We start from the raw sequence: 27,884 nt of genomic DNA on the forward strand, positions 1-27,884 counted from the left end.
AAAGAAAGATTTAACTATTATATATAAGGAAAAGGCACCATAAGTTTCTGGGTAGCAAATAGAACATTCTGGGATTTGTCTTCCAGAATTTAAGTACTAAGAAAATGATGAGTCATATTACTTCCTATATGACAGGAGAAGATCAGGGGAAACATCTAATGAAAGCAGAAACCAGTTATTCTTTTTTATTCTGCCCAGAAATGGACAGGTTTATTGCCAGTTCCTTCTTTAAAAGGCAGCTACTGAGTTGTGTTCTGAATCCCCAAAATAAACGCTGCGTCTAAAGAGAGAAGCCTTCACCACGCATCAATCTCCGACTCTCATTGCTGTAAACCTGCAACTTGTTTGCGGAGAGAGGACTGGGAGTATCATTCCTGGTGATACCAGTTTCCTACAACTGGCAATTTGTAGATCCATAGAATTGGGGAATGGCAGGAAGAGACCACGAGCTCATCTAATTCAAGCCCCTCCTTCCACAGATAACATACACTGAGGCCCAGAAAGACGTGATTCGTTCTCTGCTTCATTTGCTTTGTTTCTACACTGAAAATACTATTCATCAGGCTCTTTTGCAGGTCAAATTAAAGTTTAGATGATACAAGATACCCCCAGAATGGCATTAATCTTCCATAGGCAGGTGAATCAGGCTGTGAGAAGGAAGACATGTCCCCTCATAGAGTGGGAATAGAATAAGTAGCCAGAGGTGGAGGAAGGGCCATGCAGTTACCTCCCATCGCTCAGAGGTAACATGTTAACTCTGTCCACTGCTGGCCGAGCAGTGAGTGTAACTGAGCTTCCCCGCAGAGCTCTCCGAGCTGTGGGAGCCCAAGGAGGCCTTGCTGCAGGCTTGACCTTTTCCACAGCAGCCTTTCTAGATGAAACAGGAGATAGCAGGAGCACCTCAAATGAGGAAGGTAACCTTCATGCAAAGTCTAGTCAACCCTAGCGACCATCCTCAGAGTGGGGTGGAATATGGGTTTCTGGGCTGCCTTATAAATAAGTTAATAAGGCTAACTTTTACTAACCCTGGACAATTTTCAGTCCACAGACCTAGACTCTATAAGGCATCTCCTGATATTATGGTCAAGTGTCCTGCATAATATATCTAGGAAATATAGAGTGGACTCTTTCACTTCTGCTTAAAAATGGGCCATACTCACTCAGTCGGGTTAAATTAATTTCTAAAATAGCCAGGAATGGATAGAAACTGAAGGGTGTATGTGATAACCATAAAGATTTGTCTCTCAGTGTTTAACCCACTAGCTTTTTCCAGAGCATGACTATTCTAACATTCATGTTGAGAAGTGGTTCAGACTCCCCTGGTATTTGTTTTTAGATCATGTCTATCTATACATTAGCTGTGGCAAATTACTAAAAAGGAGAGTAAAATGTTACTTGTCAGCGGAAATTTAAATAATGGAAACAATAAGGCAATAAATAGAAGAAAAATTGTGGTTATATTACTATTTAAGTAACTAAAATTTTTTAAAAACTAAAAATGAGATATTTTGGCTTCCCTGGTGGTACAGTGGTTAAGAATCCGCCTGCCAATGCAGGGGACACAGGTTCAAGCCCTGGTCTAGGAAGATCCCACATGCCACAGAGCAACTAAGCCCGTGCGCCACAACTCCTGAGCCTGTGCTCTAGAGCCCGCAAGCCACAACTACTGAAGCCTGCGTGCCTAGAGTCCATGCTCTGCAACAAGAGAAGCCACCACAATGAGAAGCCTGCACACTGTAATGAAGAGAAGCCCCCGTTCTCCGTAACTAGAGAAAGCCCGCATGCAGCAACGAAGACCCAAAAAAGCCAAAAATAAATACATTAAATAAATAAATTAAAAATAAAAAAGATATTTTTATGCTGAGAGACTGAAATAGAGAGGAAAACAGGATAACTATAAGGTAAATAATGCAAAGACAGAAAGAAAGGCCAAGGGACTGTTATTTATTATGATACTGCATGTCAGTAAATTTCAAGGATGATGTTGATCAAACTAAATTCGTGCTTGTATCTTATAAGAGACCTTTTCTGGAAAGTATACTAGTGAAAAAAGGACTCAAAGCCTCCTGCTTATCCACTAACTTTGATGTTCTCCTGAAAGTTCCTTAAGTGTTTAGATTGGGAAACAGGAGAATCAAAAGGTCAGTAGAAAGTGTTGAGGCTGACACGATACCCATACCAAAGGAGGAGCGTAGGACGAAGCTGCTGTATATCAAAAGTAGACCCAAAACAACCTTTCACAAAACCCAGGGAAAATACAGTCTTTCAAGTTTTGCAACAGGGAAAAATGCAGCTGATAGAAAGACAGAAATGAGAAAAGAGACTGCAAACTCCAAGTGCTTGTTTCTGACCCTCCAGAGGGTTCTGAAAATGAAAGAGATGGACCCTCAGATCCCAGAAGCCCTGAGGAGGAGGGGCTGACCAAATGACCAAAGACAGCCAAGAAGGACAGTTTTCTAGAAGCTGACCCATAGTTCAGTAAAACCACCACCATTTCCTCCCTTCTGGGAAACAGCTGAGCATTTTGTTTATACGCAGCAATGCTAGGTTGTAAATATATATGAAGAGGCGGTTTTAAAGGAAAATTGTTAGAATAATAAAAATGAGTTCAGCTCCTTTGTGGCGACTCAGTAAAGTCTAATGGCAACACATAGATAAGTCAGCAATGAAAATGGAACTTCTGTTTTCAAGCTTTTGCACATATCTCTGTGTCATCCTGGGATGACCTACCCATCTTTTAATGTCCAGCTCTTCCACAAAGGATTCCCTGATAACCCCAGACAGAAATTGCCTCCAAGCCTGTGAATTCAGCTTTTGTTTGCTCTAATCTTTCTGTTTATTTGCCTGCCTTCCTTCTGTCCTTCCATCCTTTCTTCCATGATTGACATAATTCAACACATCAGGCCTGGTAGCATTTACTCCCCTACTAGATGGTAAAGCTCTCAGAAAACAAGAGTCTTTTTTTATTTTAATTAATTAATTTTATTTTATTATTTACTTTTGGCTGCGTTGGGTCTTCGTCGCTGCGCGTGGGCTTTCTCTAGTTGCGGGAGAGCGGGGGCTATGCTTCGCTGTGGCGTGCAGTCTTCTCATTGTGGTGGCTTCTCTTGTTGTGGAGCATGGGCTGTAGGCGTGCGGGCTTCAGTAGTTGTGGCTCACAGGCTCTAGAGCACAGGCTCAGTAGTTGTGGCGCACAGGCTTAGTTGCTCTGTGACATGTGGGATCTTCCCGGACCAGGGCTCGAACCCGTGTCCCCTGCATTGGCAAGCAGATTCTTAACCATTGCACCACCAGAGAAGTCCTAACAGGAGTCATTAATTTATCTAATTTATCTTCATATCCCCCTCCCACCCCAGCTTCAAGCACGCTATTGTGCACACAGTGGATACTAAATAAGTTTTCTGTTGAATAAATGAAATTATGACAGAAAGTTAAGGCTTTCTGTTTGAAGTGAACCTTCTCTTGCACATTCTAAAATATCAGCTGGGTTGTGTGCTAAGTTTATGTTTAACATTACAAGAAACTACTCTTTTCCAAAGCAGCTATACCGTTTTACATTCACATACTAAGGTACAAGGATTCCAGTTTATCCACATTAGTTATTTTCTGTCTTATTTTTTTATAGCCATTCTTTTGGGTGTGTAGTGGGGTCTCATTGTGGTTTTAACTTGTGCTTACTTAATGGCTAACGATGTTGACCATCTTTTTTTTTTTTTTTTTTTTTTTTTGGTGGTACGCGGGCCCCTCACTGCTGTGGCCTCTCCCGTTGTGGAGCACAGGCTCCGGACGCGCAGGCTCAGTGGCCATGGCTCACGGGCCCAGCCGCTCCGTGGCATGTGGGATCTTCCCGGACCGGGGCACAAACCTGCGTCCCCTGCATCAGCAGGCGGACTCTCAACCACTGCGCCACCAGGGAAGCCCATTGACCATCTTTTTAATGTGCATGGTAGCCATTTGTGTATCTTCTTTGGTGAAATGCCTGCTCAAATCTTTTGCCCATTTTTAAATTGGATTTTTTTCTGCTTATTATTGAATCATTAGAGTTATTTAAATATTTTATATACAATTCCTTTATTAATGTTTGCAAATATTTTCTCTCATTCTGTGACTTGTCTTTTCATTCTTTTAACAGTGTCCTTCAAAGACCAGAACTTTTACATTTGATGAAATTCAGTTCATCACTTTTTTTCCTTTTTTAATCATGCTTTTCATGTTATATCTAAGAACTCTAACTCAATATCATAAAGAATTTCTTTTATCTTCTGAGTTTTGTAATTTTACTTTACATTTAGAAATAATCCATTTTGAATTAATTTATTTTATTTTTTTTTAATTTTTTTGCATCTTTATTGGAGTATAATTGCTTTGCAATGGTGTGTTAGTTTCTGCTTTATAACAAAGTGAATCAGTTATACATATACATATGTTCCTATATCTCTTCCCTCTTGCGTCTCCCTCCCTCCCACCCTCCCTATCCCACCCCTCTAGGTGGTCACAAAGCACTGAGCTGATCTCCCTGTGCTATGCGGCTGCTTGAAGTAATTTTTTGTATGTGATGTTGAGTAAAGTTCTAAATCCATCCCTTCACTTATGGATATACAATTGTCCCAGCACCATTTGTTGAAAAGACTATCCTTTCACCCTTAAATTCCTTAGCACCTTTATCAAAAATTAACTGACCATAAGTAAAAAGGTTTATATATGGACTCTCAATTCTGTTGCATGGATCTGTATGCCTGTCCTTATGCCAGCACCACACTTTCTTAATTATTATTGCTTTATAAAGAGTTTTGAAATTGGTAGATGTAAGTTCTCAAACTTAGTTCCTCTTCTACAAAAAAATAAAATAAAAAATCTTGCCTATGTAATTCCTTCATATTCCCATATAAATTTTAAGATCACCTTGTTAATTTCTACAAAGAGAAAAGTCTGCTGGCAACATGATAAGAATTATGTTGAAACTGTAAATCAATTTTGAAAAATGTGTGTTTTAACAATGTTGACTCTTTCAATCCATGAACATGGGATATTTATTTATTTAGATTTTGTTTCACTTATCATAATGTTTTGTAATTTTCAATGTAGAAGTGTTATACTTCTATGTTAAAGTTATTCCTAAATATTTTATTCTTTTTGATAGTATTGTGAATGGAGTTATCTTAATTTTATTTTTGTATTGTTCATTGCTAGTCAACAGAAGTATAATTGATTTTTGTGTTTTGATTCTGTATCCTGTAACCTTGCTGAACTCATTTATTAGTAGTAGCATTTGTGTGTGTGTGCGTGTGTGTGTGTGTATTCCTTAGCATTTTTTACATATAGGATTATATCATCCATAACTAAAGGTAGACTTGCTATCCAATTTTTTCAATTTTATTTTTAATAATTGCCTTGGCTATTCTTCAGTATAATGTGAACTTCAGTACAATGTTGAAGAGAATTGGCAAGAGCAAATATCACACCCTTGTTCCCTTACTGTCTTAGGAAGAAAGGATTCAATTTTTTACTATTAGATATGATACTAGCTCTAGATTTTTCATAGATGGTCTTTATCAGACTGAGGAACTTCCCTTCTATTCCTCTTTTGTTGAGAGTTTTTAACATGAAGGAATGCTGAATTTTGTCAAATACTTCTTTTGCATCTATTGAGGTGATCATTTTTTTTGTTTTTTATTCTGTTAATATGGTATATTACACTGATTGATTTTCAAATGTTAAATGGACCTTGCATTCCTGGAATAAATACCACTTGGCTATATGTTGCTGGATTCAGTTTACTAATATTTTGTGAAGGATTTTTGTACCTGTGTTCTTGAAGGCTATTGGTCTGTGTTTTTTTTTGTTGTTTGTTTATTATAATGTTTTTGTTTGGCTTTGATATCAGGTAATACTGGCCTTATAGAATAAGTTGGGAAGTGTTCCCTTCTCTTCTGTTTTTGAAAATACATGTAAATGATTTGTTTGTTTCTTCTTTGTATATTCCATGGAATTCATCTGTGAAACCATATGGGCCTGGGCTTTTCATTGTGCAAAGATTTTAAATTACTAATTCAGTTTCTTTACTTGTTATTGATCTGTTCTGATTTTTCATTTCTTCTTGAGTTAGTTTTTGTAGTTTGAATCTTTATGGGAATTTTTCCATTTCATTTAAGTTGTCTAAATTTTTGGCATAAGTGCATTTATCATACTTCCTTGTGAGCCTTTTAATTTATGTGGGGTTGGTAGTGGTCTCCTCTTTTATTCTTGTTCTTGATAATTTGTGTCTTCTCTCTTTCTTCATGGTTAATCTAGTGAAAGGTTTGTCAATTTTCTTGATCTTTTCAATGAACCAACTTTTGTTTCACTGATTTTATCTATTGTTGTTCTGTTTTCTATTTTATTGATTTCCTCCCTAATCTTATTATATCTACCTTCTACTTGCTTCATATTTAATTTTTTTCTAACTTACAATGAAAGCTTAAGTTATTAATTTGAGACTTTTCTTCTTTTCTAATATAGACACTTAAAGCTATAAACTTACCTCTAATAACTGCTTTAGCTTTATCCCATAAATTTTGATATGTTGTGTTTTTGTTTTCATGTAGTTCAAAGTACTTTCTAATTTCCCTTGTGATTTCTTTTCCCTTGTGGGTAATTTAGAAGTATGTTGTTAGTTTCCTGATATATGAGGATTTTCTAAATTTCTTACTGTTGTAGATTTTTACTTAATTTTTCTGTTATCAGAGAATATATTTTGTATGGTTTAAATTCATTTAAATGGATTGAGATTGTTTTGTGAGTTAGCATATAAATTCTCCTGGAGAATGTTTAAAAGAATATGTACTTTGTTGTCATTGGGTAAAGTATCCTAGAAAGGTCAGTTGTATCAAGTTGATTGAGAGTGTTATTCAAGTCTCCTATGTCCTTGCTGATTTTTGTCTAGTCGTTCTATCAGTTATTGAAAGTGGAGTATTGAAATCTCCAGCTATTTTCTTTTCTTTTTTTTTTATTAATTAATTAATTTATTTATTTTTGGCTGTGTTGGGTCTTCGTTTCTGTGCGAGGGCTTTCTCTAGTTGTGGTGAGTGGGGGCCACTCTTCATCGCGGTGCACAGGGCTCTCACTGTCGCAGCCTCTCTTGTTGCGGAGCACAGGATCCAGATGCGCAGGCTCAGTAATTGTGGCTCACGGGCCTTGTTGCTCCACGGCATGTGGGATCCTCCCAGACCAGGGCTTGAACCCGTGTCCCCTGCATTGGCAGGCAGACTCTCAACCACTGTGCCACAAGGGAAGCCCAGCTATTATCAATTTTCTACTTTTTCTTTCAATTCTGTCATTTTTTGCTTCATATATTTTAGGGCTCTGTTGGTAGATGCATGTACATTTATAATTGTTATATGTTTTTGAGGAATTGACCTTCCTATCATTATGAAATATCCCTCTTTGTCTCTAGTAATATTTCCTAGTTAAAAGTATATTTTGTTTGATATTAATATAGCCACTCCAGCTCCTTATGGTTATTATTTGCATGGTATATCTTTTTCATCCTTTTACTTTAACAATATGTGTCTTTGAATTTAGAATGTGGCTCTTGTAGCAGCATATAGTTGGATTTTAAAAAATCCATTCTGACAATCTCTGCTGTTCCTTGGAGTTTTTAATCCATTCACATTTAATAAAATTACTGCTATGGTTGGACTTATGTTTACCAGTTTTTAAATTTTTTCCTGCATATCTCATATCTCTTTTGTTCATTTGTTTCTCCTTTACTGCCTTGTTTTGTGTTAAATAGATATTTTTAGTGTACCGTTTAATTCCTTTCTTTCTTGACTCTATTTTTTATTATTTTCTTAAGGGATTGCTTTAGAAATTATAATATACAATATTAACTAATCGCAATCTACTTCAGATTTATATTAACTTCATACCAGTAAAATTTAGAAACTTTGCTCCAATATAGTTCCATTTCCTCCCTTATCCTTTGTACTATTAACATATGCCTTACAACTATATATGTTATAAACCCAACAGTGCAGTGTGATAAGTATTGTTTTATGTAATCTTATGTCTTCAAAGAATTTAAGAAAATAGAAATATATGTATGCTTATATATTTATCCAGTTATTTACTTCCTGGTGCTCTTTATTTTTTGGTGTGGATTCAAATTACTGTCTGGTGTCATTTCCTTTAAACCTGAGGGATTTGCTTTAGCATTTCTTATAAGACAGGTCTGCTAGCAATGGATTCTCTCGCTCTTTGTCTGGCAATGTCTTTGCTTTCAGTTTTGAGTAATAGTTTTGCTGAATATAGAATTCTTGATTTATTTTTTCCCCTAGCACTTAAATATGTCATACGAATGCCTGTGGGTTATATCGTTTCTGATGTGAAGTGAATCATTAATACATTGTTCTCTTGTATGTGATGAATCATTTTACTCTTGGTGCTTTGAAGTTTTCTCTCTGACTTTGGCTTTCAACAGTTTGACTATATATGGTATATCTACATGTGTATCTCTTTGTGAGTATCATACTTGGGTTTGTTGAGTATCTTGGATCCATAGATTAATATTTTCATCAAGTTTGGGGAATTTTAGTCCATTATTTCTTCAAATATATTTTCCTACCTTTTCTCTCTCTCTCCTCTTTCCAGTACTACCATGACTCATATACTGGTATGTTTGATGTTGTCTAACAGATCTCTGAGGCTTTAAGATTTTTTCTTCTTCTTTTTCTATTTTTTTTATTAGATTATTTCTATCTTCAGATTCACTGATTTTTTAAATTCTTCTATATAAAATCTGTTGAGTCCCTTTAATAAATTTTTCATTTAAGTTATTGTACTTTTAAACTCCAAAATATTCATTTGCTTCTATTTTATAATTCTTATCTCTTTGCTGACATTCTCTCTTTTTGGGTCATTATTATAATACTTTCCTTTAATTCTTTAAACATGGTTTCCTTTATTGGCCTTTGAACTTATTTCTTATTACTGCTTTGAAGTCTTTGTTTGCTAAATCGAACATCAGGGTGCACCTGGAGACAATTTTTATTTACTGATTTTTTCTGCTGGTGTATGTCACACTTTCCTATTTCTTGTCATGTTTCATAATTTTTGTTGTAATTGAAAATGGGACATGTTGGGGGCTTCCCTGGTGGCACAGTGGTTAAGAATCTGCCTGCCAACGCAGGGGACACAGGTTCAATCCCTGGCCCAGGAAGATCCCACATGCCACGGAACAACTAAGCCTGTGTGCCACAACTACTGAGCCTGCGCTCTAGAGCCCACGAGCCACAACTACTGAAGCCCACGTGCCTAGAGCCTGGGCTCCGCAACAAGAAAAGCCTCCGCAATGAGAAGCCCATGTACTGCAACAAAGAGTAGCCCCCGCTCGCCTCAACTAGAGAAAACCCACACACAGCAACAAAGACCCAGCACAGCCAAAAAAAAAAAAAAAAAGAAAATGGGACCTGTTAGATAATATAGTGTAGTAATTCTGGATTCTGAATTTTTCCCTAAATGTGTTGTTGCTCTGTTTTGTTTTTGTTTAATTACTTGCCTAAACACATTTATAGAATCTGTTTGCCTAGCACTGTGTTACTGCTGATGTCTCTGTTTTAGTTTTTTTAAAAAATTGTCATTCTCATTTTTAAGCCTGAATTCATAGGGATCACCTTGTATTTGCATAGATTAATAGCCAATAAATGAATGGTCAGACACTGTGCTCAAACATCTCAAGACAGTAAAGGTTCCATCTTCTGGCAATAGATCTGTGTGTGTGTTGGGGAGCACATTTGAAATTCAGGTAATTTTAAAGTATGTATGCCCTGGATTTGCTTACCTCTAGACTCTCTTGTTTCTCCTCTGCACATGTACACAGGTTTACAGTTAACCAATGATGTGTGGATAACCTGGGCCCTCTCCAGTTTTTTTCTATTCAGGCACATGGAGAGCTTATGAAGGCCCCCATGGTGGTCGTTTTTTTTTTTGGCTGCGTTGGTCTTCGTTGTTGTGCGCTGGCTTTCTCTGGTTGCCGCGAGCGGGGGCTACTCTTTGTTGTGGTGCGTGGGCTTCTCATTGCGGTGGCTTGTCTTTGCTGTGGAGCACAGGCTCTAGGCGCGTGGGCTTCAGTAGTTGTAGCACACAGGTTCAGTGGTTGTGGCATGTGGGCTCTAGAGCACAGGCTCAGTAGTTGTGGCACATGGGCTTAGTAGCTCCGCGGCATGTGGGATTCCCGGAAAAGGGCTTGAACCCATGTTCCCTGCATTGGCAGGTGGATTCTTAACCACTGCACCACCAGGGAAGTCCCTCCATGGTGGTCTTATTTTTCAAATCTTCCTGTTAAATTTCAGGCTGACCTGCCAGTCTTCTGCTTGCTCCAACCGTGATTGCATCCTGAGATTGATTGAGCTGCTGGTCTTCCCTTGTTTGTTTGCCACTTAGGTGGCTCATGTTACAATGTTGCTGGTTGTGGAGGTTTATCATGCTCTGCTCCAAATCAAGTCAACCCCTCTGGCAGTGAACATTATGATTTTCTCACCTTTTCCCACTTTGGTCGAACTACCTTATGGATTGAGCTGGGAGCTAGGGGGTGGTGAAAGACTAGGCAAGAATGTCACACAGACTCCCACTTATTCATACCTGAAGTTCAGTATCTTTTTATGAATAACCACTTGTCAGTGTAGTGTATGCCTTTGGTTGATTTTCAGAGCCCTGAATGGGTTGGTTTGGGCAATTGTATCCAATTTTATCATGGCTTTTTGGGGAGAGAAACTGCTGAACTGCTCACTCCACCATACTAGAAGTCTCACCTCTGCATTGGTCATTTTTATTAGCTCCTCAGCTGATTCTGATGGCAAGTCAGGGTTGAGAATCACTGAGATAGCATATGATTACAGGAGGATGAATCTTGATTTCACTTCATTCAGTAAGTTTATTGAACACTATCAGGCAATGCACACAGTACTGAGTATACAAAGGTAACTTAGGCCATCCCCCTCCTTGAATAGTCATAGGCAATGGGAAAGATAGAGAGGGAAACCAATAATACAATATAACCGTAGGCATATAGGGATGGGTGTCTACAACCGATCATATCATCTCATTTTTTCTGAAACATGCTGATAGGTTGTCATAATTTTTTTAGAAAATAGTATATCCATTAAGTAGATCCATACTTAACATAAGTGTGAATAAAGTTACTCATCCTGGGGAACTAGGACAACATAACTTTAAAGAACTAGCATTTTACTTCATGTAAAGTTTAATGAGTTTTTTAATGCTTTATTTTTAATTGAACTGTGATGTGAATAAATCAATTGATGTGAATAAATTCAGGAATAGCAAATCAACATCAGAGTCAGTATGGGAAGTGTGACATGGTGTTGTGGTTTCCAAAGTGGCGAATCCACGAAGGCAAGCCATGGAAGTGTAAGAAGAAATATGAGCACTTCTGTATTTTTTAAAAAGTCAAATTTGGCTCATAAAGTTTTTCTGTTGATTGAATATTTCATAAAGTGAGAATATTTATACAGCAGTATATGTGTAGAATTTATAAATAAACAGGTGGCATGCCCCCAATATTTTTGGATTGAGAGGACTCAGTCACAAAAGTTAGAGACTACTGCTGTAGTGGAAAGAGCACTAACCTAGGTGGATGCTAGTCCTAGCTCACCTGCCAACTTGCTGTATGAACCTGGGCAAGTTACAAAGATATTCCAGGTCTTCCACATCTATAAACTGAGTGTGGTATAAATATCCCTGAGATCTCTTCCAGTTCTGTGATTCTATAATTAGTTTTGTTCTTGCTATGCCTGTTAAGAATAATTATGAAGTTGTAAGAGCGGAAGGTTATGTTGTTGTTGTTGTTGTTGTTGTTGTTCAGTATTTGAACTGGATGGAGGTGCAAGTCTATTTCTGAGTCCCTGGAACATTTCCAGAAAGAGCTTTCTGTACCTGAGCTACATCCCTTCTCTGTGGTGCTGCTGGTCATAGGTGTGATGATGTCATACACACCATGATATTTCTTTAAATTCTGCTAACTTTAGACATATTAAGAGGACATACCACAATTAGTAGCAGAGTACAGGTAGATGTACTTAGACACAGTTACAGACCCATGGGTGTACCCATGCACACGCAAATCAATCCTTACCTATAGCTTAGTTTCTCTGCCTTCATAAATTGAAGTTCAGAAAGATTCAAGACATAAAGAACATTAAATTTAGGTTTTTTTAAAATTTTTTATTTATTTTTGGGTGCGTTGGGTCTTCGTTGCCGCACATGGGCTTTCTCTAGTTGCTGCGAGTGGGGGCTACTCTTCGTTGCAGTGCACGGGCTTCTCAATGCGGTGGCTTCTCTTGTTGCGGAGCCACCGAGTGCATGGGCTTCAGCAGTTGCAGCACGTGGGCTCAATAGTTGTGGCACGCCGGCTCTAGAGCACAGGCTCAGTAGTTGTGGCGCATGGGTTTAGTTGCTCTGTGGCATGTGGGATCTTCCTGGACCAGGGGTTGAGGCCGTGTCCCCTGCATTGACAGGAGGATTCTTAACCATTCTTAACCACTGCACCACCACAGAAGTCCCGTTAAATATAGTTTTAATAGTTAAAAGACCCAAATTGATCCATACATATCAAGTTAAGTGTCTACTCAGAAACTGACTTATAAGACAGAGTATTATTTTCAAAATTTAGATACAACTAAAAGCCCAAGAGGTTAGCAAGCCCTTATTTAGCTCTTTGATGTAACTTCAAAGAAATTTAAATTTTAAAAAAGAAATTAAAAATTTACATATTCTATTGAACTCCTCTAAAAACATTATTTGACTTTAAAATTCAATAGAGTAAGATGTTAGACTTCAGTGTTCCTGGGTCATAACAAAATAGACATGACTTTCCTTCAAATAATTAGTTACACTGATTATTGCATAGTCAGTTCCTTAAAACTTTGTTTCTCTGATTTAGTTTTGTTTGTTAACTTCGATAAATGACTTAGCATTACCAAATAGTCTGTTGGCACAGTATTTTAACATCTAATCCTTCACACACTCTTTTTTTGTTAGGATTCAAAAGCTTGAAGAAACTTTAAAGAGCATAACAAGTGTTTGATATTTTCTAAATACTTTGGATTTTCTAAATAATACTATATAATATATGATTTTCTAAATAATACTATATAATATATAAATCATAATGCTTTTTTTTGAAGCCTTTTGTTCCAAATGAAATATTATTTGAAAACTGATGATAGTACCATGAATCTTTACCATGAAGTTTAACTATTAAAAATCATCTGCTGTGACTTACTTGTGAGAATGGAATAATCACATTCTGACACATTCTATGTAATAAGTGAATCATTTTAAAGGTTTATCTTAAAGGGAAAATGACAGAAAAAAAGGAACGACAGTACAAGAAAAAGAATGACAAGTCACAGCTGTTTTGATATAAATAAACATTGAAAATATGAGCTCATGAGAATATGACTGCAGATAGTAGAATGAAAGTAAAAAGTAAAAAGAGCAAAAACAGAAAAACAGGAGAAAAATTAGAAAATGCAAATGTTCTATAAATAGAAAAAAATGAAACAGATTCCATAATTAATTTTATTTTGTATAGTAATGGAATTAAAGGAGTGAAGGAAAATACCACTTTAAACTTAGACCTGTATTAGCACAGCCTGTACTTTGTAACCTGCTAGGGGTATAGAATGCAGTCATTTTGCTGCTGCCTGGAACAGCCAGCCAGGAACAAATTTCACTAAGCCTTCCAATTGGTAACCAATCCACAAGTTTGATTTCAAGGTTCTAACCTTTGGCATTAATGCTGATCATAGAATAAGAGCTAGATATTCACCATAGGGGAGGGGTTAGTGGGAGAGGAAAAGGTTTGCCATTTCTGTGCTACAACTCCACTCCAGGAATTAAAGACAGTAGCCCACCCTATACTCTCAGGCTACGTTTGCACCCCCTGTACTTCCTAGAAGCCCTGCAGGTCTGTGTTACTTGCTTAGCAGGGGGTAAGATTATTTGCATTATTATGTATCCATTTTGTACTCTGTGTATGTGCTGTCTTCTTTTGATTTAGGTAATCTCTTTGCTTTTGCTAATGCTTTTTAAAGACTGGAAACGATCAAGGTTTGGACACTTTGGAAGGTTTTGCTGTTCTAACTGGGCAGCTGGCTTTTTCCATGCCACACCACTCACATGCTTCACTTTCTCTTCAAATTTTCTCTACACCAGGGACCTTTTTAATATTAACTTTTAATTTTAGAATCAGTTCAAGTCTGTAGAAAAATGACAAGGATAGTACAGAGAGTTCCTGTACGGCTTCCTACTGTGACTATCTTTCATTACAATGTAGACGAGAGGCTTTTAGCCTGAGCCCATGAATTCTTCAGAATCCATGAACTTCTGAAATTTATGCCAAATTCTATACATTTGAAAGAAAATGCACTTCATTTCATTCAAGAACTATATAGATTAAGGTTGTCCTTTTAATTTCATCAATTCTTTTCTCTAGGTGCAATCTCTGCTGTCATGTTTTCCACTCTGCTAACACATTTTTTTGGTTTATTAGAACAATAACTACCTCCAAGTGTACACTTGCACCAGTGTGCATGGGTGGGTGGATTTTTGTGTGCAACAGCACTAGGAAAGTGTTCTTTATCAAACCTGTAATTTTCCGAGTCACTCGACGCTGTGTGTTCACACAAAGTGTATTAACTCTATTGTTTGATGAACCCAGTGTCCTTTCAGACGGAGTCTGTCTATACTACATAAAGGCCTCAAGTTGAACCTAGAGGCCCTGCATCAGAATTGCCTGGGCTCCCAATACAGAAAATCTGCTTTTGTATCAATCCCCTGAAAGCATTTGGATACACAATGTATCCAAACCGTTTATGTAGACCACCTAAATTTCCAACATTAACTTAACAGCAAAGGGTATTTGGAACTATTACCGAAGCACTGCCACTTTCCCTCGAAATTTTAAGGGGGAAAAAGCCATGAAATTTGACATAAATACACTACCATGTGTAAAATAGATAGCTAGTGGGAACCTGCTGTATAGCACAGGGAGCTCAGCTCGGTGCTCTCTGATGGGCTACTTGGGTGGGATGGTGGGATGGCGGGGGGAGGTCCAAGAGGGAGGGGATGTGTGTATGCATATGGCTGATTCACTTCACTGTGCGGCAGAAACTAACACAGTATTGTAAAGCAGTTATACTGCAATTTTTAAAAATTGCTATAGACTTATTTTTCTCTTGTGTCTAGATAGAGTGCATTATGTGAGGTCATTCTCACGCTAGCTCTAAAGATAAAAGATGATTATAACATTAGCCGTCTAGGTTTCTGTAAAACGTCCTCAAACTTAAAACTTCCTTTTATAAGCATTTTTTTAAATTATAGACTAACATTAGGGTGTTTTTTTTCAGACTTACAGATTCCAGTCTGATGTTAGAAGATTATTCATCCAAGTTGAGCCCCCAAACAAAGAGAGCCAAGAAAAGCCTTCTCTCTGGAGAGAAGAAAGAAAATCTGCCAAGTGACTACATGGTGCCCATTTTCTCAGGACGGTATGTACGGATTTTCTCCCTGGATCTGATTATTAGAAAGTGGAGAGTAAATGTTGTCAGGTAGTAATAACAATAGCAGCTGTCATTTATTGAGCACTTACTATGTACTGGTTGAGAAAGGTCTGTGGAACCTCAGAACCATGCACGGAGGGAGATGTGTTCATTGTAGAACTGTTTGCCATCACATAGGATGGCTATATGACAAAAGAGGATGATCAGCAACTTATTTCTAATTATGTAACTAGTTGAAATTAGAAGCTGAGTATTGGATGCTAGTTTTTCGACTCTATATATAGTCACTATGTTTAAAGTAGAAAGAAAGGTTAAAACTATAAAATATTGGGTGAATTAAAAGAAAAAAATCAGATGATATGTTTAGGTAGATTGGTTGCCAGTGTGGTTTTAATTATTATTCATTATGAAGAAAAAAAAGTCTTAGATAACGTAGACTAAGTAAAAGAATTGCACCATAATAATGCCTGGCTTATGTTTGTTAGATGTAAAATAGATTACTATTTATTTTGAGGTAAAGTTCAAACAAAATAATCACTAAATCACCAGTCTGTGTAATGCCAAATTTGTTTATAATATAAACATTTTTTTGAATGATAATATATACAAAGGAATCTTGAAAGGAGACTTGTCCAAGACACCAACTTAAAGTTTAACAGGAACTTTCTGAGTCTTCCCTGTTTATTTTCCTTTGAATGGAGAATTATTCACAGAGCTAAGATGGTTCAGAATGAGGTCATCTTCTCCAGGCAAGTGCTCTCAGGAAAATCACTAGGCAATAATGGCGGGTGTAATTTTGGGTAACCAACTTCTGTTTCCCTCCATTTTTTCTTTCCACTGCTTTCTGATGGTTCCTTTCTGAATTGTTTCGGAGGCTAATGTCATAATTGCTCTGAACCTACTTAGGAAGGTAAGGGGGTAAACAATATTCTATTTTTAGCTTTTCATTTTATACCTTTGACTTTTATTTTTTTTTTGCGGTACGCGGGCCTCTCACTGTTGTGGCCTCTCCCGTTGTGGAGCACAGGCTCCGGACGCGCAGGCTCAGCGGCATGGCTCACGGGCCCAGCCGCTCCGCGGCATGTGGGATCTTTTCGGACTGGGGCACAAACCCGCGTCCCCTGCATCAGCAGGCGGACTCTCAACCACTGCGCCACCAGGGAAGCCCTGGAAAGGTTTTAAATTTATTTTAAATTTGCAGTAGTGTGTTTTGTTTTTGTTTTGTTTTTTGCGGTACACGGGCCTCTCACTACTGTGGCCTCTCCCGCTGCGGAGCACAGGCTCCGGACGCGCAGCCTCAGCGGCCATGGCTCACGGGCCCAGACGCTCCGTGGCATGTGGGATCCTCCCGGACCGGGGCACGAACCCGCGTCCCCTGCATCGGCAGGCGGACCCTCAACCACTGCGCCACCAGGGAAGCCCAGTAGTGTGTTTTTGATGTTAGTATCATATTCTTGCTCTTGTACCCAAATTATAGCAGGGTTACCACTGACATGCACTTATATTTACTTAAAGGCAAATGTGCCTGCTGTCCTGGGTCAAAAATATATTTTTAAGTGTACTTGAGTTTTCCTGTGAAATAATTACAGTTTTTTTCCCCAAGGTTTACCTTATTTGCAAATGGAAAAGGCAGGGAAACCATGACTCCATTCTGCCCTCTAGAGCTATGTTAGCACATCCACTGTTAAAGGGTATGTGAACTTCACTTAGAGTTGTCTCAACTTGGGGCCGGACTATCATTGAATATAATCAATTACTATACATATTGAATCATATTACAAACCTCATTTCAAATCTCTATATTGTATATTAGCCTCTATAGAGAATTCCAAGTAGATTCTCATGACGTTTGTTTTGTATTCACTTATTAATTCATTCACTTCCTATCTCATTCAAAAAGAAAAGTTAGAGGTAATTATGTCAGGATACTAAGCTAAAAATGTTCCATCTTCCTTGTTCTCCCCCTAAATTATAGCAGATAACTTCCTTGGTAGAGACTACTTTTTAATATTTGGAGAGAGAGAGAGAAGGGAAAAGAAATTAAAATTTACTCACTAAGTTGAGTAAAACGCAAGGTAGACTAATGTGTCTGCCAGATGTTTTAGTAATATTCCATGAGAAATTCCAAACTTGTGCAAATGTTGCGTCCTACTCGTCAGCAAACTATATAGATTCAGGTGCCAGGGACTTGTAAACACAATGGCAGTGTTTGCTTGAAGTTTGAAGTAATTTTTCTTATAAGAAAAACAAATGTACAATTCTGCCTTAAGAGGTCTCAGGAGACTCAATTTCAAGAGAATCTTCAATATAATCAACATACTCCTCACTGAAACATGTAATAGGATTGACAACAAAGGTATTGAAGGAGTTTTAAAATAATCCAAATATTTTAAACATTACTAAATCACAGCACAAATTCTATCATAAACTACTATATTAGGCACAGCACTTTGGGATGTAACCACTCACTTGCTATCATCATCATCAATTATGAGTAAAAACAAGTCACTTTTGTCAGCATCGACACTTCAGCTGTGAGTTTGATCATTTCTTTACAACAGGGCTGTGTGTAAGCACAAAGTAAGGCTGTCATATTAAATATGTAGATACACACAACCTTTATTATCATGGAAAGGAAACCCACTAGGCTTAAGGATCTCACGTAGATTTACAACTTACTTCTGCATGCAGCACCTCTGGGCAATGCATTACATCATCTGAGTCACAGAATCCAGATCAAGCACATAGGCGAAAATCAGAATCACAGCCACACAACTGTCTGTCATTTCACAATATCGTCTTTTCTGGAAGGAAGTCGTAACTTAATCTTTTTTTATAGACTAAATTGTATTTCAACACACTAAGGAAACCAAAGAAATGACGTTGGGCAAGTTATCTAACTTCTCCGTGTCTTGTTGCCGTATTGCTAAAGTAGAGAGGGTACAGTCTACTTCAAAGGGTTGTTGTGGGGAAAAACGAGACAATGTATGTAAAAAGCACTTGTCAAGGCACCACAGCCGGAATAGGTAGTATTATTGTGGTTATCATTGTTGGTTAAGGTGAAGATCACTGCCATGTGTGAAGAGTTAGCTCCTATTTACCAGGTCTTTCTATGTCAGGTTTTCTTTGGGCACAGTGTACAGCAGCTGAGGTTGGGCACCTTGAACTTGGTAAACTTGGGCTATCTCATCACTGCCATCCGCGATATCCATATTTCGCTGTTATTATATTTTAGCCAAGTGCATGTCAGTGGAATTACAGACACGGAAGAAGAAAGAATTAAAGAAGCTGCTGCTTACATAGCCCAGAGGAATCTCCTTACTAGAGAGGAAGGAGTCACGGCAGCCAAGCAGTCCACAGTATCCGAACAGTCCACGTCCATGCTTCGCCAGGAGGAAGGTTTTGAGAAGTCGAGGAAAGTTGCAATTCGAGAAAAGGCAGAACACCTGTCACTGAAAAAAACGGTAAAAAAAAGATAACTTACAAAAGTAGGAATGCTACCACTATATATAAAGTAGATAACTAATAGGGACCTACTGTACAGCACAGGGAACTCTACTCAATACTCTGTAATGGCCTATATGGGAATAGAATCTAAAAAAGAGTGGATATATGTATATGTATAACTGATTCACTTTGCTGCACAGCAGAAACTAACACAACATTGTAAATCAACTATACTCCAATAAATATTAATTTTAAAAAGTAGAAGTGCATGTAACATTGTATATATGTGTGTTAATATAGATTAATTAGCTTCAAATGAAGAAATATGTGGTCTTGCGGAGAAACAAAAGAAGGAAAAAGACATCAAAATGTATAGGTCAAAGAAAGACACACTTAATATTTAAATTCTGTGAAATTTTAGTTTCTATAGAAATTAAAGTTCTTGAAGAACCTTAAGAAATCCACCTTAGAGAAGTAAAATATGTTGCTCAGGCTTACAATGTTAAAAATTAAGTGATGTGTCTGTTTTCAAAAGGGGTGAGGGGAATTCGTTTGAAATGAATGCAAAAGTAAGGCTGCAAATGAAAAAAATGGTCATTTTGATTTCTACATTACATTTTTGTAGCACATTTTTGTTACTTTGATTTCATAATACGTTGATTTTTTTTTCAGTTAGAAGAAACTGAGGCATATCATAAAAAGTTGAATGAAGATAGTCTTCTCCATGCTCCTGAATTTGTCATTAAACCTCGTTCCCACACTGTTTGGGAGAAAGAAAATGTAAAATTACACTGCTCTGTAGCCGGCTGGCCAGAACCTCGTCTCACATGGTATGCTATCGTTATGAAAATTTCTCATAGAATCGATTACTCAAAGTTAATTTTACCTCTTATGAAAACATGTGACATTGTGAATATGCAAGAGTCAGTGAAAGCATCTACAAATTTGAATAGATTTTTTAAATAGTGAAGGAAAAATACATGTATGGAAGGAAAGAAGAGTCTTGCATCCATTACGATTTATTATGATACTTTATAATCCTATTATACAAATGGATCTTTATCTTATATAAAGTGTTAAAATTTAGTCAGCATATTTATTTGGTATCATTTTGTGATGAGAAGCGATACTGCCTTTTTAAAAGTAATTAAGACCCAGAGGGCTCCATCTCTACTCCTCACATGAGCTGAGGTCTTAATGTGTTTTCTAAAGCCAAAAAATAGAGGGAGCTGTTACGACTATGGGACCTGAAGAAATTTTTGTTCCATAACGAATAAGCTCCCCTTTTTTCCGTCCATTATATATCCTATTGCAATTGTCAATGACTTTGTGATCCCTAAACTCAGAACTCTCCCATCATACGGCATGAATGTCTGCCACAGAGAGCAGAAGTCTGAAGAGGATTGTGAGCCAGTTTTAAAAGGCGTTTTCCGTCTTCTTCTCCGACAGGGGTATTTTGCATGCAGTTCCCTTATCCTCGGGAGTGGTGGTAAATATGCCCTATGTCACAGTATAAACACTTCATAGAATAGCACTGTCACCCAAAGAGCGCCTGTCTCTTCCTCTCTTTTCTGTTATTTCTAATGTTCTTTGGACACCTGGCTAGCATAATGGAGGTGGCTGACAAGATAAACTGCTAGCTAAGGTTATTCTTAAGGAGCAGGTGGTGAGTTGTGTTTTTTAAAAATTCACCTGTGATATCAATCTGCCTGTGGTAATATTGGATTTACTTACAGTTTTTCTTGTATGTAAACTCTTTCTAGGTTTCTTGAGTTTGAAAACCAGAGAATGAAACCAAAGCCAGCTCTCTGTTACCAAGGCAAATAATTTATAGTAAACAAAGATGAGAAATGTAGGAACATATTTAGATGAAAATGAAGTTTAAAAAATCAATTTCCAAGCTTTAAAAGTATAAGAGTATACTATAGTAAGTTAGGAATCAGTCCATCTTTGCCCACCTTTCTCTCTACCTATAGAGTTGCATAAATTGGCCTATCAAAGGGACATTTCCTCTTAAAAAACTGATTATTTCCCACCTCAGAAAAAATCCAAACTTTCCTATAGAAATACGTAAAGAATAACAAATTTTTAGCTCCAAGAAATATTACTTGAGATTCACTTTGCTATAAAGCAGAAACTAACACACCATTGTAAAGCAATTATACTCCAGTAAAGATGTTTAAAAAAAAAAATTACTTGATGAGTAAAAAAAATTCTCATCTTTCATGAATTAAAATGTACTACCAATAAACGAATCATTGGAGTCCTTAAGTAGATATATTTATTACACAGTGTCCTATCTCTGTTTTCCTGATTTTTAAACATCAGAGTTAAAGATGATTTTCAAAAGAATACAAAGTAATCTCTAGGAGGTAAATATTAATTTCTTAAGCATTTATTTATTCCGTTAAATACTCAGCAACTAGAATACAAACATGCCATGTACCACTGATGGTGTTACTAAGCCAGAGTAATAGGATTCTACAAAGGCAGAGCTCTAATTCTGTTAGAGATTAAACTCCTTACATAGTGCTTTGTGGGCTGAAAAAGGAGTGATTTAAAAACAAACAAAAATAAGCAAATGAGTAAATATGTTGATGTTAAAAAAATAAAAACAAACAAAAAATATTAAAACGCCACAGAAAAAATATGAGATGACTAAATTGTCAACCCGTAAAACTCCAGTCAAACTGGAAAATAGAAATACTGTCAGTTTTTGGTTTTTTTTTTTGGCTGCGTTGGGTCTTCGTTGCTGCATGCGGGCTTTCTCTAGTTGTGGCGAGCAGGGGCTACTTTTCATTGCAGTGCGCGGCCTTCTCTTGCGGTGGCTTCTCTTGTTGCAGAGCTCGGGTTCTAGGCACGTGGGCTTCAGTAATTGTGGCACACGGGATCAGTAGTTGTGGCTCGCGGGCTGTAGAGCGCAGGCTCAGTAGTTGTGGCTCACGGGCTTAGTTGCTCCGTGGCATGTGGGATCTTCCCGGACCAGGGCTCGAACCCGTGTCGCCTTCTTTAGCAGGTGGATTCTCAACCACTGTGCCACCAGGGAAGCCCATACTGTCAGTTTTTTGTTATCTTCACTAATGGGGCTGAGAAGAAGTATGATTGATCCCTCAAATCTTTCACCTTTAGCTTTGAAGTATTTATTTCCTTAACGTATGAATTGTATGGCCTAGGGGTTCATTTGAATCAAAAACAAAGGCACAGAGGCAAGATTTGTCTCAGGAACGATTGGGAGGCTGTTTGGGAGGCTGTCCGTTGACTGGAACAAACCTTCTCTAGTTCTCGTGACCCCTTTTGTGCTTGGAGAAGTCAAATCCATTCTGTATCAAGAATTCTCCCAGAAGGGACGGATCAGACCATTTCACAGAAAGTCCTGTTGCCTTGCAAGTCAAGTGAGAAGTAAATATGAAAACAAAAGAACCAGTGGACCACTAAGAAAATAGTTCACCTTATTTAGCAAGCAAGATTTGCCCCTGGATAAAGCTGAAATTTGGACAATCAGCTAGCAGATAACTGAAAATTGGCTGTGGCAATAAATGAGGTCAGATCCAGGTTTTGTGGGGCATAAGAGTTATACCATTTGAGGAGCACTTTTACAAAAAAGAATATAAAGTTAAGTCATATGCATTAGGCACAGAGCCTTATGGGGACGCATGCTGATGAGAGACCCTGAAACTTGAGCTTCACTGGTTTCAAGGTGAATCCATCTCTGAGAGTAAACTTCCATGTAGGATTGATTATAGCTTGCTGGGTACGTTGCCTTTTTAAAAATAATCATGAAAAAAAAAATAATCATGAAATGAAGCTCTAATTTACTTTGCAAGCTGCTGGTCCAGAGTGTGAGATCTTCAGTGAGCATCCTTCCCCTCAATGAGCAGGGAATCCACGACCTAGCAAGAACCACGGTTGGTGGTGACTAATTTGCTGGCATTTATGCCTCTTTGGTACCCAGCTGCAGCTTACTGGGCCTGACACTGAGTATAAGTATGAAAGAAACAATTGAGAATGACCTTACTGAATAGAAGAAGGGAAAGTACAGAAATAAGTGTGTGATGTTGCTGCGGGCAGTTGTGATGCCTCCGCTTGAAGCCTTTAGCTCTCAAAGGCATGTGTGCCTGGGACCTGGCTCCCTCAGACACCTTTCCAAAGAGGGTTCAGTTCCAAGTTTCCACTGGGCAGCCTCAGGTCATGGAAGCCCCTGAGGTCTAACAAATGATATCAACACACAGCAGCTGCTCTTTGGCCAACCCCGCGTACTGACTAAATCCGTCTGGATGGAATCTAGAGGGTAGCCAGGGAGCGCTCACTGACAGGCGCGCCCATCATTCATCAGGGCCCGGTGTGGGGGCGCTGAGCTCACTTTCCGAGCAGAAGGAAAGCTGTGGGCTTTGCGTCCGGTAGAAAAGTTAGCTGTAGATGACGCTGCTGCACCACCACAGTGAAGCAGGCCATCCTGAAGGAGGCTTGTCAACAGAGAAGGAGAAATATATATGTGGTGAAAAACCAAAGCTGTTTTACTTAATAGGCTATATTTATATAATAACTTGTTTAATAGGCTATATATTGGTTTAAAAGGGGAGGAAAAACGTTTATGTTTGTATCCATATTACTTGCATAAGGAAGCTCTGGAAGGCTATGTAAGAATCTAAGGAGAACAGTTAGCTGTGGGGAGGAGCTGGGCAGAAAGCAGACAGGTTTGAGGAAAGAGAATGTTTCCTGGGCACCCTGATATTTTCTGGTCCTTGAACCATATGCCTGTATTGCCCAGTCAAATTGTAAAAACTATGTGAAATGAGGGAGAAAAGTTCTCTTTAAGAGAAGGAGAGAATTGCATTAATTTTACACTTCCTTTTTTTAAAAAAGAGCCAGATTTAATTGCATTTCGAGCCCAAAGTCTAAATCAGTTTTTTCAATGGAAGCCTGGATTGTAATCTGCAGGGAGACTCACACAAACTCCCTGGAGCAATGTGTTAGTGTTAGTGAGGATTAGTATTAATCTGATGCTCACTCAATACCCAAGTTTTCAGATGTGTATGTGGTTACTGGGCTAGATCCTCACGCAAGACACTTAAAAATACATACTTGAAATTCTTCACATTATCCCTGAAGTCACTGTCAAATAGACAAACATATTTGTCATTAAGCATGATAAGAGTTCAAAACCTGGGAATAAAATAGTACTATCTTAGGAAGAGTCCAGGGATTTGGAAACGCCTTAATCTATTTTTGCAAATTATGTGAATTCACAAATTCCATGATAGAATCATGTATTGAATTTGTTTACAAGATTAGAGTTATTCACAATGTATTTAAATTTAGCAATTACTATCATATTATCTTAGGAAAACAGCCTGCATTTAAAATAGTTAAAAATTATTTATAATTACTTCCCAGGTATAAGGGTTTGGGATTTTATTTTAGATTTTTCTTATTTATTTAAGTCCAAATTCTATGCTAATGGAATAGCTCTCTCTCAGCTAATTGGTTTTTAAAGTAACAGCTATTTATTCAAAACAGTAGGGTTGCATTCTAAGTAGCAACCACACTTGTAGGGGTATTCAACGTGAAAAGATCATTTTGGCAGGCATTATTTGCTGATAGAGAAAAGTTAGAGTGAAGCCCTTTTGTTTGACCATGCTTTACACTGCCAAAGAGCTTTCACTGTAATCCCTTCTTATCAAAGTCAGCCCAATATCCAAACAGACATTTGTTTGGAGGAATTAAGTGTGTATTTTACACACATACATAAAGAGTATTATTCTAGAAATACTTGTAACAGAAGCTCATTAACTAGTTCATAGACTCTACATGAAAATGATAAGGAAAATGGTGTACAGCTAAATGTTCACAGGAATTTCAGAAACCCTCTGACAAATAACCCCAGGGTGTAGCTAACTCTCCAAAATTAGCTGGTGACTGACCAGTTTGGAATTTCATTTTCCAGAAGTAACAAACTGCGAAGCATATACAGAGCGGGCCTCAAATCCTACTTTTCTCCCCTGACTTGATGGTGAAGACAGCCAATCGCAAATGACTCTGAACCTGAGCGCCTAGCTAGGTGAACTCCTTGGAGAATAGAATTGAATCACTTCCTCATTTAATCCATGTCTGCAGCTTTAAAACAGATGCTCCTTACACTGACATTGGAGTTCCAGTGGAGAGAATGGAAGCTTCTCAAAGTGTGTGTGTGTGTTTGTATGTGTGTGTGTGTGTGTGAGAGAGAGAGAGACAGAGACAGAGACAGAGACAGAGACAGAGAAGCCATGGCTGTTTAGCTGGGGGTCGGGGGATGGGGGGAAGGCATTGAGGTGCTAAGTCGGATTGGACAGAAGGACAAGGAAAGTGAAGAATGCCTGGGAGCTGCAAATGCTGTTTTAATTCAAACTTTATAGAAATATGAACAACGTTTTTGGTCAGAAGCCAAATAGAGTGTCACTCAGTTGTTTGGTCAAGTAGCACCTGCCACACAGAATTGGGTGTCATATTTCTCTTCTTATGTTAGAAGGAAATACTGAAAACACCACAGCAAAGGAGAAAACTGAGCAAGAGGGAGCTTGTGAGTCAAGTGTGAAATGACCTAAACCAATTCAGTCAGGAGAACATGCTGATTAACATGTTCTACCCTGTCATTCATCAAAACAAGGAATGTTCCAGATTAGGAGTGGCCACAGATTTCTTTTTACACGCCATCTCTGATCAAACAGTCCTGTCTGCCTGGAGCCCTGTGGGGAGAGAGCTAACTGAGGCTGCTTCTGAGCTGTCAGAAACAGCTAGGGATGGCTCCCAAGGGTGGGGCAGAAGGCTGTGCCCCTACACCTGCTACGCAGCTGCGATTCCTAAGCCAGTCCACCCTGCCGTTTCACATCCTAGGGAACCAGGACACAAAGAGCCTCAACACACCTTCTTCACATGCACTTATTTTAAATTATCCATATCATGAAGGATGGATTTATCAGAACTCTGTTCCTTCGGCCCCAAATCAGGAAGCACAGTTAAATCTATGGTGTTACCCAATAACTCTGTTCAATCCAATTTAGCAAACACTGAGTGCCTAATATTTGCCTGTGATGCCTACTTCCTTGAGAGTGGCAATAGAAGTAAGTAGGGATCAGACACAATCCCCAGCTTCAAGGCACGCACACCTTAGTAGAAGTGACACTTGTCCAACCATAATTTGATAAATGTTATATATTTCCATTTGAACCAAGTAACACCAATGCGGACAGGCAGGAATGATATCGTACGGGATTTCAAGGGAGAGATTATTGAAGAAGTGACATTTGATCAGAGCCTTGAAGGACGAGTTGGGATTTTGCTAGGTGGAGAAGGAGAATGGTACATTTTTTAAAGTATAAAAAATGATGCATTTTAGGGACATAGGATGCACGTGTGTGTGTGTGTGTGTGTGAGAGTGTGTGTGTGTGTGTATGAGTGTACGAGTGTACAAGCTGGGAAGAGGTAGGAACTGGCTGAAGATTATTTCCTTTCTTTCTCTCCCTTTCCACAACTTTCCCTGCTCCAAAACCTCCTTATAACCATGTCCAGAAATCTGAAGAAATAAAATGCAGCTAAATAGAGAACAGCTGGAAAGTGGAAGCATCCCATGTTGTCAGGAGCCAGACTGCCTGGGTGCAAATCCCAGATCTGCTGTTCTAGCCGTGAGAGCCGGAGCAAGACACTTAACCTCTCCATGCCTGGGTTTCTTCATCTGGAAAATGCTACTACTTTACTATGTTAAAAGTAGTACCATCTCGTGCGGTTGTTGTGAGCATTGAATTTAAAGCACTTGCCTGGCTCACAGTAAACACTCTGTGTCCGTTATGGTTATTAGCGTTATTTGCGATGTCTGCACAAGTGAAGTGGGGTGTCCTAAAGGGAATCAAATGAAGTCCAGCTCCTCTTTGGGACAGAAAATGGCTTAAGCAGAAAAGCCTGGTCCAGCACCATAGCCACTGGCTACTGAGAACCTGAGGACGTGGTGAAGAAGGTGCCCCTTGCAGACTCAGGAGACAGTGTCTCAGGAGGGGCCCCTCCGTGGAGCGCCAGCCTCTCAAGGCTGAGAGGCTTCACCAAGGATGGCCAGTCAGAGAAAGGGAATCTTTCAGCTCCTATTTGTCAGTAGTTTTCTTTCATGATTGATATTTTAAGTTCTTCCAAGAGGAGAGCTATGCTTGCTCACAAAAGAGTAAAACAAATATAATGAGCTTTCAATGCAATGACAAGGTTTTGAACAACATGCAAGAATGTTAGTGGGAAGAATGTTTTGCTTTCATCCTACACAGAGCGCCAACAAAAAAAACCACTCAAAGCCTTCCTCTCTGTTGTGTCAACAATAGGCAAGTTTTTGTTTTCTTTTTTTTCAGATCTTCTATTGAAGTATCATATGCACATTAAAAAGTGTGTATCACATATAAATGTAGAACTCTGATGAATTTTTGTAGACTGCATACACGCAGGTAACCAGCACCTAAATCAAGAAACCAAACAATTTCAGCACCCAGGATGTCTCCTTAATCCCCCCTGCCCCGCTCCGGGGGGATCACTCTCCTGACTTCTAGCAGCATTAATTAGTCTTTTCTGGTTTTGTACTTTACATAAAAGCAATCATTATACTCTTTTGTGTCTGGCTCTTTTCACTCGACATTACACATGCAAGATTCAACCACATTGCTGTGAATGGCCAACTTCTTGAACGTAATTTTTGTAATGGAGGAGAGGAAAGCACATTCGTCAAGAAGTTTTAGGCGAGAAGCAGCCTGGGAGCCGGCCTGCAACCTGTTGGGGAGGCTCTTGTAGCCGCAGCCGCCAGAGCCTCCGCGGCCACAGACACCTCCGGAGGGATCCAGTTGGGGAGGAAGCGGAGGTGTCGCCGGCCCC

General features: G+C 38.6%; 1 protein-coding gene across 1 annotated transcript in view; it reads left to right on the top strand.

Annotated features, from left to right (window-relative positions):
* MYOM1 (myomesin 1) overlaps positions 1-27,884 on the top strand; it is a 145,761-nt gene that overhangs the window by 11,327 nt on the left and 106,550 nt on the right. Inside the window, exons 3-5 of the mRNA XM_082667401.1 lie at positions 15,408-15,548; positions 18,796-19,024; positions 19,680-19,837. Coding sequence (XP_082523527.1) covers positions 15,408-15,548; positions 18,796-19,024; positions 19,680-19,837 — 528 coding nt within the window. The remainder of the gene's footprint in view (positions 1-15,407; positions 15,549-18,795; positions 19,025-19,679; positions 19,838-27,884) is intronic.

Source organism: Grampus griseus, assembly GCF_964374135.1.
Source record: "Grampus griseus genome assembly, chromosome: 12".
Taxonomy (NCBI): domain Eukaryota; kingdom Metazoa; phylum Chordata; class Mammalia; order Artiodactyla; family Delphinidae; genus Grampus; species Grampus griseus.